Below are 15,107 nucleotides of genomic sequence, written 5' to 3' on the forward strand. Positions count from 1 at the left end.
CCAGGGTCAGTGGCGTCTCCGAGTTCTCCAGGGTCAGGGTCGTCTCCGAGCTCTCCAGGGTCAGGAGTGTCTCCGAGCTCTCCAGGGTCAGGGGTGTCTCCGAGCTCTCCAGGGTCAGGGGTGTCTCCGAGGTCAGGGGTGTCTCCAGGGTCCGGGGCGTCTCCGGGCTCTCCAGGGTCAGGGGTGTCTCCGAGTTCTCCAGGGTCAGGAGTGTCTCCGAGCTCTCCAGGGTCAGGAGTGTCTCCGAGGTCTCCAGGGTCAAGGGGTGTCTCCGAGCTCTCCAGGGTCAGGAGTGTCTCCGAGCTCTCCAGGGTCGTCTCCAAGCTCTCCAGGGTCAGGGGTGTCTCCGAGCTCTCCAGGGTCAGGGGTGTCTCAGGGGTGTTTCGGAGCTCTCCAGGGTCAGGGGTGTCTCCAGGGTCAGGGGCGTCTCCAGGGTCAGGGACATCTCGGAGCGCTCCAGGGTCAGGGGTGTCTCCGCGCTCTACAGGGTCAGGGTGTCTCCGAGCTCTCCAGGGTCAGGGGTGTCTCAGAGGTCTCCAGGGTCAGGAGTGTCTCCGAGCTCTCCAGGGTCGTCTCCGAGCTCTCCAGGGTCAGGGTCGTCTCCGACCTCTCCAGGGTCAGGGGTGTCTCAGAGGTCTTCAGGGGTGTCTCCGAGCCCTCCAGGGTCAGGAGTGTCTCCGAGCTCTCCAGGGTCGTCTCCGAGCTCTCCAGGGTCAGGGGTGTCTCCGAGCTCTCCAGGGTCAGGGGTGTCTCAGAGGTCTTCAGGGGTGTCTCCGAGCTCTCCAGGGTCAGGAGTGTCTCCGAGCTCTCCAGGGTCGTCTCCGAGCTCTCCAGGGTCAGGAGTGTCTCCGAACTCTCCAGGGTCGTCTCCGAGCTCTCCAGGGTCAGGGGTGTCTTCGAGTTCTCCAGGGTCAAGGGGTGTCTCCGAGGTCTCGAGGGTCAGGGGTGTCTCCGAGCTCTCCAGGGTCGTCTCCGAGCGCTTCAGGGTCAGGGGTGTCTCCGAGCTCTCCAGGGTCAGGGGTGTCACCGAGCTCTCCAGGGTCAGGGGTGTCTCCGAGTTCTCCAGGGTCAAGGGGTGTCTCCGAGGTCTCGAGGGTCAGGGGTGTCTCCGAGGTCTCCAGGGGTGTCTCAGAGGTCTCCAGGGGTGTCTCAGAGGTCTCCAGGGTCTGGGGTGTCTCAGAGGTCTCCAGGGTCTGGGGTGTCTCAGAGGTCTCCAGGGTCTGGGGTGTCTCAGAGGTCTCCAGGGTCTGGGGTGTCTCAGAGGTCTCCAGGGTCTGGGGTGTCTCAGAGGTCCAGGGCGTCTCCGGGCTCTCCAGGGTCAGGGGTGTCTCAGAGGTGGTCAGGGGTGTCTCAGGGGTGTTTCGGAGCTCTCCAGGGTCAGGGGTGTCTCCAGGGTCAGGGGCGTCTCCAGGGTCAGGGACATCTCGGAGCGCTCCAGGGTCAGGGGTGTCTCCGCGCTCTACAGGGTCAGGGTGTCTCCGAGCTCTCCAGGGTCAGGGGTGTCTCAGAGGTCTCCAGGGTCAGGAGTGTCTCCGAGCTCTCCAGGGTCGTCTCCGAGCTCTCCAGGGTCAGGGTCGTCTCCGACCTCTCCAGGGTCAGGGGTGTCTCAGAGGTCTTCAGGGGTGTCTCCGAGCTCTCCAGGGTCAGGAGTGTCTCCGAGCTCTCCAGGGTCGTCTCCGAGCTCTCCAGGGTCAGGGGTGTCTCCGAGCTCTCCAGGGTCAGGGGTGTCTCCGAGGTCTCCAGGGTCAGGGGTGTCTCCGAGGTCTCCAGGGTCAGGGGTGTCTCCGAGTTCTCCAGGGTCAGGGGTGTCTCCGAGTTCTCCAGGGTCAGGGGTGTCTCAGAGGTCTTCAGGGGTGTCTCCGAGCTCTCCAGGGTCAGGAGTGTCTCCAAGCTCTCCAGGGTCGTCTCCGAGCTCTCCAGGGTCAGGGGTGTCTCAGAGTTCTCCGGGGTCAGGGGTGTCTCAGAGGTCTTCAGGGGTGTCTCCGAGCTCTCCAGGGTCAGGAGTGTCTCCGAACTCTCCAGGGTCGTCTCTGAGCTCTCCAGGGTCAAGGGGTGTCTCCGAGGTCTCGAGGGTCAGGGGTGTCTCCGAGGTCTCCAGGGGTGTCTCAGAGGTCTCCAGGGTCTGGGGTGTCTCAGAGGTCTCCAGGGTCTGGGGTGTCTCAGAGGTCCGGGGCGTCTCCGGGCTCTCCAGGGTCAGGGGTGTCTCAGAGGTGGTCAGGGGTGTCTCAGGGGTGTTTCGGAGCTCTCCAGGGTCAGGGGTGTCTCCAGGTCAGGGGCATCTCCAGGGTCAGGGGCGTCTCCAGGGTCAGGGACATCTCGGAGCGCTCCAGGGTCATGGTCGTCTCCGAACTCTCCAGGGTCAGGGGTGTCTCAGAGCTCTCCAGGGTCAGGGGTGTCTCAGAGCTCTCCAGGGTCAGTGGCGTCTCCGAGGTCTCCAGGGTCAGTGGCGTCTCCGAGTTCTCCAGGGTCAGGGTCGTCTCCGAGCTCTCCGGGGTCAGGAGTGTCTCCGAGCTCTCCAGGGTCAGGAGTGTCTCCGAGGTCTCCGAGGTCAGGGGTGTCTCCAGGGTCAGGGGTGTCTCCAGGGTCAGGGGTGTCTCCGAGCTCTCCAGGGTCAGGGGTGTCTCCGAGGTCAGGGGTGTCTCCAAGGTCCGGGGCGTCTCCGGGCTCTCCAGGGTCAGGGGTGTCTCCGAGTTCTCCAGGGTCATGAGTGTCTCCGAGCTCTCCAGGGTCAGGGGTGTCTCCGAGCTCTCCAGGGTCGTCTCCGAGCTCTCCAGGGTCAGGGGTGTCTCAGAGTTCTCCAGGGTCATGAGTGTCTCCGAGCTCTCCAGGGTCAGGAGTGTCTCCGAGCTCTCCAGGGTCAGGGGTGTCTCCGAGCTCTCCAGGGTCAGGGGTGTCTCCGAGCTCTCCAGGGTCAGGAGTGTCTCCGAGCTCTCCAGGGTCGTCTCCGAGCTCTCCAGGGTCAGGGGTGTCTCCGAGGTCTCCAGGGTCAGGGGTGTCTCCGAGGTCTCCAGGGTCAGGGGTGTCTCCGAGGTCTCCAGGGTCAGGGGTGTCTCCGAGGTCTCCAGGGTCAGGGGTGTCTCCGAGGTCTCCAGGGTCAGGGGTGTCTCCGAGTTCTCCAGGGTCAGGGTTGTCTCAGAGGTCTTTAGGGGTGTCTCCGAGCTCTCCAGGGTCAGGAGTGTCTCCGAGCTCTCCAGGGTCGTCTCCGAGCTCTCCAGGGTCAGGGGTGTCTCCGAGTTCTCCAGGGTCAAGGGGTGTCTCCGAGGTCTCGAGGGTCAGGGGTGTCTCCGAGGTCTCCAGGGGTGTCTCAGAGGTCTCCAGGGTCAGGGGTGTCTCCAGGGTCAGTGGCGTCTCCGAGTTCTCCAGGGTCAGGGGCGTCTCCGAGCGCTTCAGGGTCAGGGGCGTCTCCGAGCGCTTCAGGGTCGTCTCCGAGCTCTCCAGGGTCAGGGGTGTCTCCGAGCTCTCCAGGGTCAGGGGTGTCTCCGAGCTCTCCAGGGTCAGGGGTGTCTCCGAGCTCTCCAGGGTCAGGGGTGTCTCCGAGTTCTCCAGGGTCAAGGGGTGTCTCCGAGGTCTCGAGGGTCAGGGGTGTCTCCGAGGTCTCCAGGGGTGTCTCAGAGGTCTCCAGGGGTGTCTCAGAGGTCTCCAGGGTCTGGGGTGTCTCAGATGTCTCCAGGGTCTGGGGTGTCTCAGAGGTCTCCAGGGTCTGGGGTGTCTCAGAGGTCTCCAGGGTCTGGGGTGTCTCAGAGGTCCGGGGCGTCTCCGGGCTCTCCAGGGTCAGGGGTGTCTCAGAGGTGGTCAGGGGTGTCTCAGGGGTGTTTCGGAGCTCTCCAGGGTCAGGGGTGTCTCCAGGTCAGGGGCATCTCCAGGGTCAGGGGCGTCTCCAGGGTCAGGGACATCTCGGAGCGCTCCAGGGTCATGGTCGTCTCCGAACTCTCCAGGGTCAGGGGTGTCTCAGAGCTCTCCAGGGTCAGGGGTGTCTCAGAGCTCTCCAGGGTCAGTGGCGTCTCCGAGGTCTCCAGGGTCAGTGGCGTCTCCGAGTTCTCCAGGGTCAGGGTCGTCTCCGAGCTCTCCGGGGTCAGGAGTGTCTCCGAGCTCTCCAGGGTCAGGAGTGTCTCCGAGGTCTCCGAGGTCAGGGGTGTCTCCAGGGTCAGGGGTGTCTCCATGGTCAGGGGTGTCTCCGAGCTCTCCAGGGTCAGGGGTGTCTCCGAGGTCAGGGGTGTCTCCAAGGTCCGGGGCGTCTCCGGGCTCTCCAGGGTCAGGGGTGTCTCCGAGTTCTCCAGGGTCATGAGTGTCTCCGAGCTCTCCAGGGTCAGGGGTGTCTCCGAGCTCTCCAGGGTCGTCTCCGAGCTCTCCAGTGTCAGGGGTGTCTCAGAGTTCTCCAGGGTCATGAGTGTCTCCGAGCTCTCCAGGGTCAGGAGTGTCTCCGAGCTCTCCAGGGTCAGGGGTGTCTCCGAGCTCTCCAGGGTCAGGGGTGTCTCCGAGCTCTCCAGGGTCAGGGGTGTCTCCGAGCTCTCCAGGGTCAGGAGTGTCTCCGAGCTCTCCAGGGTCGTCTCCGAGCTCTCCAGGGTCAGGGGTGTCTCCGAGGTCTCCAGGGTCAGGGGTGTCTCCGAGGTCTCCAGGGTCAGGGGTGTCTCCGAGGTCTCCAGGGTCAGGGGTGTCTCCGAGGTCTCCAGGGTCAGGGGTGTCTCCGAGTTCTCCAGGGTCAGGGTTGTCTCAGAGGTCTTTAGGGGTGTCTCCGAGCTCTCCAGGGTCAGGAGTGTCTCCGAGCTCTCCAGGGTCGTCTCCGAGCTCTCCAGGGTCAGGGGTGTCTCCGAGTTCTCCAGGGTCAAGGGGTGTCTCCGAGGTCTCGAGGGTCAGGGGTGTCTCCGAGGTCTCCAGGGGTGTCTCAGAGGTCTCCAGGGTCAGGGGTGTCTCCAGGGTCAGTGGCGTCTCCGAGTTCTCCAGGGTCAGGGGCGTCTCCGAGCGCTTCAGGGTCAGGGGCGTCTCCGAGCGCTTCAGGGTCGTCTCCGAGCTCTCCAGGGTCAGGGGTGTCTCCGAGCTCTCCAGGGTCAGGGGTGTCTCCGAGCTCTCCAGGGTCAGGGGTGTCTCCGAGCTCTCCAGGGTCAGGGGTGTCTCCGAGTTCTCCAGGGTCAAGGGGTGTCTCCGAGTTCTCGAGGGTCAGGGGTGTCTCCGAGGTCTCCAGGGGTGTCTCAGAGGTCTCCAGGGGTGTCTCAGAGGTCTCCAGGGTCTGGGGTGTCTCAGATGTCTCCAGGGTCTGGGGTGTCTCAGAGGTCTCCAGGGTCTGGGGTGTCTCAGAGGTCTCCAGGGTCTGGGGTGTCTCCGAGGTCCGGGGCGTCTCCGGGCTCTCCAGGGTCAGGGGTGTCTCAGAGGTGGTCAGGGGTGTCTCAGGGGTGTTTCGGAGCTCTCCAGGGTCAGGGGTGTCTCCAGGGTCAGGGGCGTCTCCAGGGTCAGGGGCGTCTCCGAGCTCTCCAGGGTCAGGGGTGTCTCCGAGGTCAGGGGTGTTTCCAGGGTCCGGGGCGTCTCCGGGCTCTCCAGGGTCAGGGGTGTCTCCGAGTTCTCCAGGGTCAGGGGTGTCTCCGAGGTCTCCAGGGTCAAGGGGTGTCTCCGAGCTCTCCAGGGTCAGGAGTGTCTCCGAGCTCTCCAGGGTCGTCTCCGAGCTCTCCAGGGTCAGGGGTGTCTCCGAGCTCTCCAGGGTCAGGGGTGTCTCCGAGGTCTCCAGGGTCAGGGGTGTCTCCGAGTTCTCCAGGGTCAGGGGTGTCTCAGAGGTCTTCAGGGGTGTCTCCGAGCTCTCCAGGGTCAGGGGTGTCTCCGAGCTCTCCAGGGTCAGGAGTGTCTCCGAGCTCTCCAGGGTCGTCTCCGAGCTCTCCAGGGTCAGGGGTGTCTCCGAGGTCTCCAGGGTCAGGGGTGTCTCCGAGGTCTCCAGGGTCAGGGGTGTCTCCGAGGTCTCCAGGGTCAGGGGTGTCTCCGAGGTCTCCAGGGTCAGGGGTGTCTCCGAGTTCTCCAGGGTCAGGGTTGTCTCAGAGGTCTTTAGGGGTGTCTCCGAGCTCTCCAGGGTCAGGAGTGTCTCCGAGCTCTCCAGGGTCGTCTCCGAGCTCTCCAGGGTCAGGGGTGTCTCCGAGTTCTCCAGGGTCAAGGGGTGTCTCCGAGGTCTCGAGGGTCAGGGGTGTCTCCGAGGTCTCCAGGGGTGTCTCAGAGGTCTCCAGGGTCAGGGGTGTCTCCAGGGTCAGTGGCGTCTCCGAGTTCTCCAGGGTCAGGGGCGTCTCCGAGCGCTTCAGGGTCAGGGGCGTCTCCGAGCGCTTCAGGGTCGTCTCCGAGCTCTCCAGGGTCAGGGGTGTCTCCGAGCTCTCCAGGGTCAGGGGTGTCTCCGAGCTCTCCAGGGTCAGGGGTGTCTCCGAGCTCTCCAGGGTCAGGGGTGTCTCCGAGTTCTCCAGGGTCAAGGGGTGTCTCCGAGGTCTCGAGGGTCAGGGGTGTCTCCGAGGTCTCCAGGGGTGTCTCAGAGGTCTCCAGGGGTGTCTCAGAGGTCTCCAGGGTCTGGGGTGTCTCAGATGTCTCCAGGGTCTGGGGTGTCTCAGAGGTCTCCAGGGTCTGGGGTGTCTCAGAGGTCTCCAGGGTCTGGGGTGTCTCCGAGGTCCGGGGCGTCTCCGGGCTCTCCAGGGTCAGGGGTGTCTCAGAGGTGGTCAGGGGTGTCTCAGGGGTGTTTCGGAGCTCTCCAGGGTCAGGGGTGTCTCCAGGGTCAGGGGCGTCTCCAGGGTCAGGGGCGTCTCCGAGCTCTCCAGGGTCAGGGGTGTCTCCGAGGTCAGGGGTGTTTCCAGGGTCCGGGGCGTCTCCGGGCTCTCCAGGGTCAGGGGTGTCTCCGAGTTCTCCAGGGTCAGGGGTGTCTCCGAGGTCTCCAGGGTCAAGGGGTGTCTCCGAGCTCTCCAGGGTCAGGAGTGTCTCCGAGCTCTCCAGGGTCGTCTCCGAGCTCTCCAGGGTCAGGGGTGTCTCCGAGCTCTCCAGGGTCAGGGGTGTCTCCGAGGTCTCCAGGGTCAGGGGTGTCTCCGAGTTCTCCAGGGTCAGGGGTGTCTCAGAGGTCTTCAGGGGTGTCTCCGAGCTCTCCAGGGTCAGGAGTGTCTCCGAGCTCTCCAGGGTCGTCTCCGAGCTCTCCAGGGTCAGGAGTGTCTCCGAACTCTCCAGGGTCGTCTCCGAGCTCTCCAGGGTCAGGGGTGTCTCCGAGTTCTCCAGGGTCAAGGGGTGTCTCCGAGGTCTCGAGGGTCAGGGGTGTCTCCGAGCTCTCCAGGGTCGTCTCCGAGCGCTTCAGGGTCAGGGGTGTCTCCGAGCTCTCCAGGGTCGTCTCCGAGCTCTCCAGGGTCAGGGGTGTCTCCGAGCTCTCCAGGGTCAGGGGTGTCTCCGAGCTCTCCAGGGTCAGGGGTGTCTCCGAGTTCTCCAGGGTCAAGGGGTGTCTCCGAGGTCTCGAGGGTCAGGGGTGTCTCCGAGGTCTCCAGGGGTGTCTCAGAGGTCTCCAGGGGTGTCTCAGAGGTCTCCAGGGTCTGGGGTGTCTCAGAGGTCTCCAGGGTCTGGGGTGTCTCAGAGGTCTCCAGGGTCTGGGGTGTCTCCGAGGTCCGGGGCGTCTCCGGGCTCTCCAGGGTCAGGGGTGTCTCAGAGGTGGTCAGGGGTGTCTCAGGGGTGTTTCGGAGCTCTCCAGGGTCAGGGGTGTCTCCAGGGTCAGGGGCGTCTCCAGGGTCAGGGACATCTCGGAGCGCTCCAGGGTCATGGTCGTCTCCGAGCTCTCCAGGGTCAGGGGTGTCTCAGAGCTCTCCAGGGTCAGGGGTGTCTCCGAGGTCTCCAGGGGTGTCTCAGAGGTCTCCAGGGTCTGGGGTGTCTCAGAGGTCTCCAGGGTCTGGGATGTCTCAGAGGTCTCCAGGGTCTGGTGTGTCTCAGAGGTCTCCAGGGTCAGGTGTGTCTCCGAGCTCTCCAGGGTCGTCTCCGAGCTCTCCAGGGTCAGGGGTGTCTCCGAGGTCTCCAGGGTCAGTGGCGTCTCCGAGTTCTCCAGGGTCAGGGTCGTCTCCGAGCTCTCCAGGGTCAGGAGTGTCTCCGAGCTCTCCAGGGTCAGGAGTGTCTCCGAGGTCTCCGAGGTCAGGGGTGTCTCCAGGGTCAGGGGTGTCTCCGAGCTCTCCCGGTCAGGGGTGTCTCCGAGCTCTCCAGGGTCAGGGGTGTCTCCGAGTTCTCCAGGGTCAAGGGGTGTCTCCGAGTTCTCCAGGGTCAAGGGGTGTCTCCGAGGTCTCGAGGGTCAGGGGTGTCTCCGAGGTCTCCAGGGGTGTCTCAGAGGTCTCCAGGGGTGTCTCAGAGGTCTCCAGGGTCTGGGGTGTCTCAGAGGTCTCCAGGGTCTGGGGTGTCTCAGAGGTCTCCAGGGTCTGGGGTGTCTCAGAGGTCTCCAGGGTCTGGGGTGTCTCAGAGGTCTCCAGGGTCTGGGGTGTCTCCGAGGTCCGGGGCGTCTCCGGGCTCTCCAGGGTCAGGGGTGTCTCAGAGGTGGTCAGGGGTGTTTCGGAGCTCTCCAGGGTCAGGGGTGTCTCCAGGTCAGGGGCGTCTCCAGGGTCAGGGGCGTCTCCAGGGTCAGGGACATCTCGGAGCGCTCCAGGGTCATGGTCGTCTCCGAGCTCTCCAGGGTCAGGGGTGTCTCAGAGCTCTCCAGGGTCAGGGGTGTCTCAGAGCTCTCCAGGGTCAGGGGTGTCTCCGAGGTCTCCAGGGTCAGTGGCGTCTCCGAGTTCTCCAGGGTCAGGGTCGTCTCCGAGCTCTCCAGGGTCAGGGTCGTCTCCGAGCTCTCCAGGGTCAGGAGTGTCTCCGAGCTCTCCAGGGTCAGGAGTGTCTCCGAGGTCTCCGAGGTCAGGGGTGTCTCCAGGGTCAGGGGTGTCTCCGAGCTCTCCAGGGTCGTCTCCGAGCTCTCCAGGGTCAGGAGTGTCTCCGAGCTCTCCAGGGTCGTCTCCGAGGTCTCCAGGGCCAGGGGTGTCTCAGAGGTCTCCAGGGTCAGGGGTGTTTCTGAGCTCTCAAGGTTCAGGGGTGTCTCCGAGGTCTCGAGGGTCAGGGGTGTCTCCGAGGTCTCCAGGGGTGTCTCAGAGGTCTCCAGGGTCAGGGGTGTCTCAGAGTTCTCCAGGGTCAGGGGTGTCTCCGAGGTCAGGGGTGTCTCCAGGGTCCGGGGCGTCTCCGGGCTCTCCAGGGTCAGGGGTGTCTCCGAGTTCTCCAGGGTCAGGAGTGTCTCCGAGCTCTCCAGGGTCAGGGGTGTCTCCGAGCTCTCCAGGGTCAGGGGTGTCTCCGAGGTCTCCAGGGTCAAGGGGTGTCTCCGAGCTCTCCAGAGTCAGGGGTGTCTCCGAGCTCTCCAGGGTCGTCTCCGAGGTCTCCAGGGTCAGGGGTGTCTCCGAGGTCTCCAGGGTCAGGGGTGTCTTCGAGGTCTCCAGGGTCAGGGGTGTCTCCGAGTTCTCCAGGGTCAGGGGTGTCTCAGAGGTCTTCAGGGGTGTCTCCGAGCTCTCCAGGGTCAGGAGTGTCTCCGAGCTCTCAAGGGTCAGGAGTGTCTCCGAGCTCTCCAGGGTCGTCTCCGAGCTCTCCAGGGTCAGGGGTGTCTCCGAGGTCTCCAGGGTCAGGGGTGTCTCCGAGTTCTCCAGGGTCAAGGGGTGTCTCCGAGGTCTCGAGGGTCAGGGGTGTCTCCGAGGTCTCCAGGGGTGTCTCAGACGTCTCCAGGGGTGTCTCAGACGTCTCCAGGGGTGTCTCAGAGGTCTCCAGGGTCTGGGGTGTCTCAGAGGTCTCCAGGGTCTGGGGTGTCTCAGAGGTCTCCAGGGTCTGGGGTGTCTCAGAGGTCTCCAGGGTCTGGGGTGTCTCAGAGGTCTCCAGGGTCTGGGGTGTCTCAGAGGTCTCCAGGGTCTGGGGTGTCTCCGAGGTCCGGGGCGTCTCCGGGCTCTCCAGGGTCAGGGGTGTCTCAGAGGTGGTCAGGGGTGTCTCAGGGGTGTTTCGGAGCTCTCCAGGGTCAGGGGTGTCTCCAGGGTCAGGAGCATCTCCAGGGTCAGGGGCGTCTCCAGGGTCAGGGACATCTCGGAGCGCTCCAGGGTCATGGTCGTCTCCGAGCTCTCCAGGGTCAGGGGTGTCTCAGAGCTCTCCAGGGTCAGGGGTGTCTCCGAGGTCTCCAGGGTCAGGGGTGTCTCCGAGGTCTCCAGGGTCAGGGTCGTCTCCGAACTCTCCAGGGTCAGGAGTGTCTCCGAGCTCTCCAGGGTCAGGGGTATCTCCGAGGTCAGGGGTGTCTCTAGGGTCCGGGGCGTCTCCGGGCTATCCAGGGTCAGGGGTGTCTCCGAGTTCTCCAGGGTCAGGAGTGTCTCCGAGCTCTCCAGGGTCAGGGGTGTCTCCGAGCTCTCCAGGGTCAAGGGGTGTCTCCAAGCTCTCCAGGGTCAAGGGGTGTCTCCGAGCTCTCCAGGGTCGTCTCCGAGCTCTCCAGGGTCAGGGGTGTCTCCGAGCTCTCCAGGGTCAGGGGTGTCTCCGAGCTCTCCAGGGTCAGGGGTGTCTCCGAGGTCTCCAGGGTCAGGGGTGTCTCCGAGTTCTCCAGGGTCAGGGGTGTCTCCGAGTTCTCCAGGGTCAGGGGTGTCTCAGAGGTCTTCAGGGTCGTCTCCGAGCTCTCCAGGGTCAGGGGTGTCTCCGAGCTCTCCAGGGTCAGGAGTGTCTCCGAGCTCTCCAGGGTCGTCTCCGAGCTCTCCAGGGTCAGGAGTGTCTCCGAACTCTCCAGGGTCGTCTCCGAGCTCTCCAGGGTCAGGGGTGTCTCAGAGTTCTCCAGGGTCAAGGGGTGTCTCCGAGGTCTCGAGGGTCAGGGGTGTCTCCGAGGTCTCCAGGGGTGTCTCAGAGGTCTCCAGGGTCAGGGGTGTCTCCGAGGTCAGGGGTGTCTCCAGGGTCAGTGGCGTCTCCGAGTTCTCCAGGGTGAGGGGCGTCTCCGAGCGCTTCAGGGTCAGGGGTGTCTCTGAGCTCTCCAGGGTCGTCTCCGAGCTCTCCAGGGTCAGGGGTGTCTCCGAGCTCTCCAGGGTCAGGGGTGTCTCCGAGTTCTCCAGGGTCAAGGGGTTTCTCCGAGGTCTCGAGGGTCAGGGGTGTCTCCGAGGTCTCCAGGGGTGTCTCAGAGGTCTCCAGGGTCAGGGGTGTCTCCGAGGTCTCCAGGGTCAAGGGTGTCTCCGAGGTCTCCAGGGGTGTCTCAGAGGTCTCCAGGGTCTGGGGTGTCTCAGAGGTCTCCAGGGTCAGGTGTGTCTCCGAGCTCTCCAGGGTCGTCTCCGAGCTCTCCAGGGTCAGGGGTGTCTCCAGGGTCAGGGGCGTCTCCAGGGTCAGGGGCGTCTCCAGGGTCAGGGGCGTCTCCAGGGTCAGGGACATCTCGGAGCGCTCCAGGCTCATGGTCGTCTCCGAGCTCTCCAGGGTCAGGGGTGTCTCAGAGCTCTCCAGGGTCAGGGGTGTCTCCGAGGTCTCCAGGGTCAGGGGTGTCTCCGAGGTCTCCAGGGTCAGGGGTGTCTCCGAGGTCTCCAGGGTCAGGGGTGTCTCCGAGGTCTCCAGGGTCAGGGGTGTCTCCGAGGTCTCCAGGGTCAGTGGCGTCTCCGAGTTCTCCAGGGTCAGGGTCGTCTCCGAGCTCTCCAGGGTCGGGAGTGTCTCCGAGCTCTCCAGGGTCAGGGGGGTCTCCGAGCTCTCCAGGGTCAGGGGGGTCTCCGAGCTCTCCAGGGTCAGGGGTGTCTCCGAGCTCTCCAGGGTCAGGGGTGTCTCCGAGGTCTCCAGGGTCAGGGGTGTCTCCGAGGTCTCCAGGGTCAGGGGTGTCTCCGAGGTCTCAGAGGTCAGGGGTGTCTCCGAGGTCTCAGAGGTCAGGGGTGTCTCCAGGGTCAGGGGTGTCTCCGAGGTCTCCAGGGTCAGGAGTGTCTCCGAGCTCTCCAGGGTCGTCTCCGAGCTCTCCAGGGTCAAGAGCGTCTCCAAGCTCTCCAGGGTCGTCTCAAAGCTCTCCAGGGTCAGGGTCGTCTCCGACCTCTCCAGGGTCAAGGGGTGTCTCCGAGGTCTCCAGGGTCAAGGGGTGTCTCCGAGGTCTCCAGGGTCAGGGGTGTCTCCGAGGTCTCCAGGGTCAGGAGTGTCTCCGAGCTCTCCAGGGTCGTCTCCGAGCTCTCCAGGGTCAGGAGTGTCTCCAAGCTCTCCAGGGTCGTCTCCGAGTTCTCCAGGGTCTGGGGTGTCTCCGAGTTCTCCAGGGTCAAGGGGTGTCTCCGAGGTCTCCAGGGTCAAGGGGTGTCTCAGAGGTCTCGAGGGTCAGGGGTGTCTCAGAGGTCTCCAGGGTCTGGGGTGTCTCAGAGGTCTCCAGGGTCTGGGGTGTCTCAGAGGTCTCCAGGGTCAGGTGTGTCTCAGAGGTCTCCAGGGTCAGGTGTGTCTCCGAGCTCTCCAGGGTCAGGTGTGTCTCCGAGCTCTCCAGGGTCAGGTGTGTCTCCGAGCTCTCCAGGGTCAGGTGTGTCTCCGAGCTCTCCAGGGTCAGGTGTGTCTCCGAGCTCTCCAGGGTCGTCTCCGAGCTCTCCAGGGTCAGGGGTGTCTCCGAGCTCTCCAGGGTCAGGGGTGTCTCCGAGCTCTACAGGGTCAGGGTGTCTCCGAGCTCTCCAGGGTCAGGGGTGTCTCCGAGCTCTCCAGGGTCAGGGGTGTCTCCGAGCTCCCCAGGGTCAGGGGTGTCTCCGAGCTCCCCAGGGTCAGGGGTGTCTCCGAGCTCCCCAGGGTCAGGGGTGTCTCCGAGCTCTCCAGGGTCAGGAGTGTCTCCAAGCTCTCCAGGGTCAGGAGTGTCTCCGAGCTCTCCAGGGTCAGGGTCGTCTCCGACCTCTCCAGGGTCAGGGGTGTCTCCGAGCTCCCCAGGGTCAGGGGTGTCTCCGAGCTCCCCAGGGTCAGGGGTGTCTCCGCGCTCTCCAGGGTCAGGGGTGTCTCCGAGGTCTCCAGGGTCAGGGGTGTCTCAGAGGTCTCCAGGGTCAGGGGCGTCTCAGAGGTCTCCAGGGTCAGGGGCGTCTCCGAGGTCTCCAGGGTCAGGGGTGTCTCCGAGGTCTCCAGGGTCAGGGGTGTCTCCGAGGTCTCCAGGGTCAGGGGTGTCTCCGAGGTCTCCAGGGTCAGGGGTGTCTCCGAGGTCTCCAGGGTCAGGGGTGTCTCCGAGGTCTCCAGGGTCAGGGGTGTCTCAGAGGTCTCCAGGGTCAGGAGTGTCTCCGAGCTCTCCAGGGTCAGGGTCGTCTCCAACCTCTCCAGGGTCAGGGGTGTCTCCGAGCTCTCCAGGGTCGTCTCCGAGCTCTCCAGGGTCAGGGTCGTCTCCGACCTCTCCAGGGTCAGGGGTGTCTCCGAGTTCTCCAGGGTCAGGGGTGTCTCCGAGCTCTCCAGGGTCAGGGTCGTCTCCAACCTCTCCAGGGTCAGGGGTGTCTCCGAGCTCTCCAGGGTCGTCTCCGAGCTCTCCAGGGTCAGGGTCGTCTCCGACCTCTCCAGGGTCAGGGGTGTCTCCGAGGTCTCCAGGGTCAGGGGTGTCTCAGAGGTCTCCAGGGTCAGGGGTGTCTCAGAGGTCTCCAGGGTCAAGGGGTGTCTCCGAGGTCTCGAGGGTCAGGGGTGTCTCCGAGGTCTCCAGGGGTGTCTCAGAGGTCTCCAGGGTCTGGGGTGTCTCAGAGGTCTCCAGGGTCTGGGGTGTCTCAGAGGTCTCCAGGGTCAGGTGTGTCTCAGAGGTCTCCAGGGTCAGGTGTGTCTCCGAGCTCTCCAGGGTCAGGTGTGTCTCCGAGCTCTCCAGGGTCAGGTGTGTCTCCGAGCTCTCCAGGGTCAGGTGTGTCTCCGAGCTCTCCAGGGTCGTCTCCGAGCTCTCCAGGGTCAGGGGTGTCTCCGAGCTCTCCAGGGTCAGGGGTGTCTCCGAGCTCTCCAGGGTCAGGGGTGTCTCCGAGCTCCCCAGGGTCAGGGGTGTCTCCGAGCTCCCCAGGGTCAGGGGTGTCTCCGAGCTCCCCAGGGTCAGGGGTGTCTCCGAGCTCCCCAGGGTCAGGGGTGTCTCCGAGCTCCCCAGGGTCAGGGGTGTCTCCGAGCTCCCCAGGGTCAGGGGTGTCTCCGAGCTCTCCAGGGTCAGGAGTGTCTCCGAGCTCTCCAGGGTCAGGAGTGTCTCCGAGCTCTCCAGGGTCGTCTCCGAGCTCTCCAGGGTCAGGGTCGTCTCCGACTTCCCCAGGGTCAGGGGTGTCTCCGCGCTCTACAGGGTCAGGGTGTCTCCGAGCTCTCCAGGGTCAGGGGTGTCTCAGAGGTCTCCAGGGTCAGGAGTGTCTCCGAGCTCTCCAGGGTCAGGGTCGTCTCCGACCTCTCCAGGGTCAGGGGTGTCTCCGAGCTCCCCAGGGTCAGGGGTGTCTCCGCGCTCTCCAGGGTCAGGGGTGTCTCCGAGGTCTCCAGGGTCAGGGGTGTCTCCGAGGTCTCCAGGGTCAGGGGCGTCTCAGAGGTCTCCAGGGTCAGGGGCGTCTCCGAGGTCTCCAGGGTCAGGGGTGTCTCCGAGGTCTCCAGGGTCAGGGGTGTCTCCGAGGTCTCCAGGGTCAGGGGTGTCTCCGAGGTCTCCAGGGTCAGGGGTGTCTCCGAGGTCTCCAGGGTCAGGGGTGTCTCCGAGGTCTCCAGGGTCAGGGGTGTCTCAGAGGTCTCCAGGGTCAGGAGTGTCTCCGAGCTCTCCAGGGTCAGGGTCGTTTCCAACCTCTCCAGGGTCAGGGGTGTCTCCGAGCTCTCCAGGGTCGTCTCCGAGCTCTCCAGGGTCAGGGTCGTCTCCGACCTCTCCAGGGTCAGGGGTGTCTCCGAGTTCTCCAGGGTCAGGGGTGTCTCCGAGGTCTCCAGGGTCAGGGGTGTCTCAGAGGTCTCCAGGGTCAGGGGTGTCTCCGAGGTCTCCAGGGTGAGGGGTGTCTCCGAGGTTTCCAGGGTCAGGGGTGTCTCCGAGGTCTCCAGGGTCAGGGGTGTCTCCGAGGTCTCCAGGGTCAGGGGTGTCTCCGAGGTCTCCAGGGTCAGGGGTGTCTCCGAGGTCTCCAGGGTCAGGGGTGTCTCCGCGCTCTACAGGGTCAGGGTGTCTCCGAGGTCTCCAGGGTCAGGGGTGTCTCCGAGGTCTCCGAGGTCAGGGGTGTCTCCAGGGTCAG

General features: G+C 65.0%; 2 protein-coding genes across 8 annotated transcripts in view; one reads left to right on the forward strand and one right to left on the reverse strand.

Moving 5' to 3' along the window:
• Nucleotides 1-15,107, reverse strand: part of PSMA8 (proteasome 20S subunit alpha 8) — a 443,554-nt gene that overhangs the window by 208,218 nt on the left and 220,229 nt on the right. The gene's annotated exons all lie outside the window — the stretch shown is intronic.
• Nucleotides 1-15,107, forward strand: part of CDSN (corneodesmosin) — a 33,158-nt gene that overhangs the window by 17,415 nt on the left and 636 nt on the right. Inside the window, exons 7-8 of the mRNA XM_078685313.1 lie at nucleotides 726-785; nucleotides 3,029-3,093. Coding sequence (XP_078541439.1) covers nucleotides 726-785; nucleotides 3,029-3,093 — 125 coding nt within the window. The remainder of the gene's footprint in view (nucleotides 1-725; nucleotides 786-3,028; nucleotides 3,094-15,107) is intronic.

Source organism: Lissotriton helveticus, chromosome 4_1 (assembly GCF_964261635.1).
Source record: "Lissotriton helveticus chromosome 4_1, aLisHel1.1, whole genome shotgun sequence".
Lineage (NCBI taxonomy): Eukaryota > Metazoa > Chordata > Amphibia > Caudata > Salamandridae > Lissotriton > Lissotriton helveticus.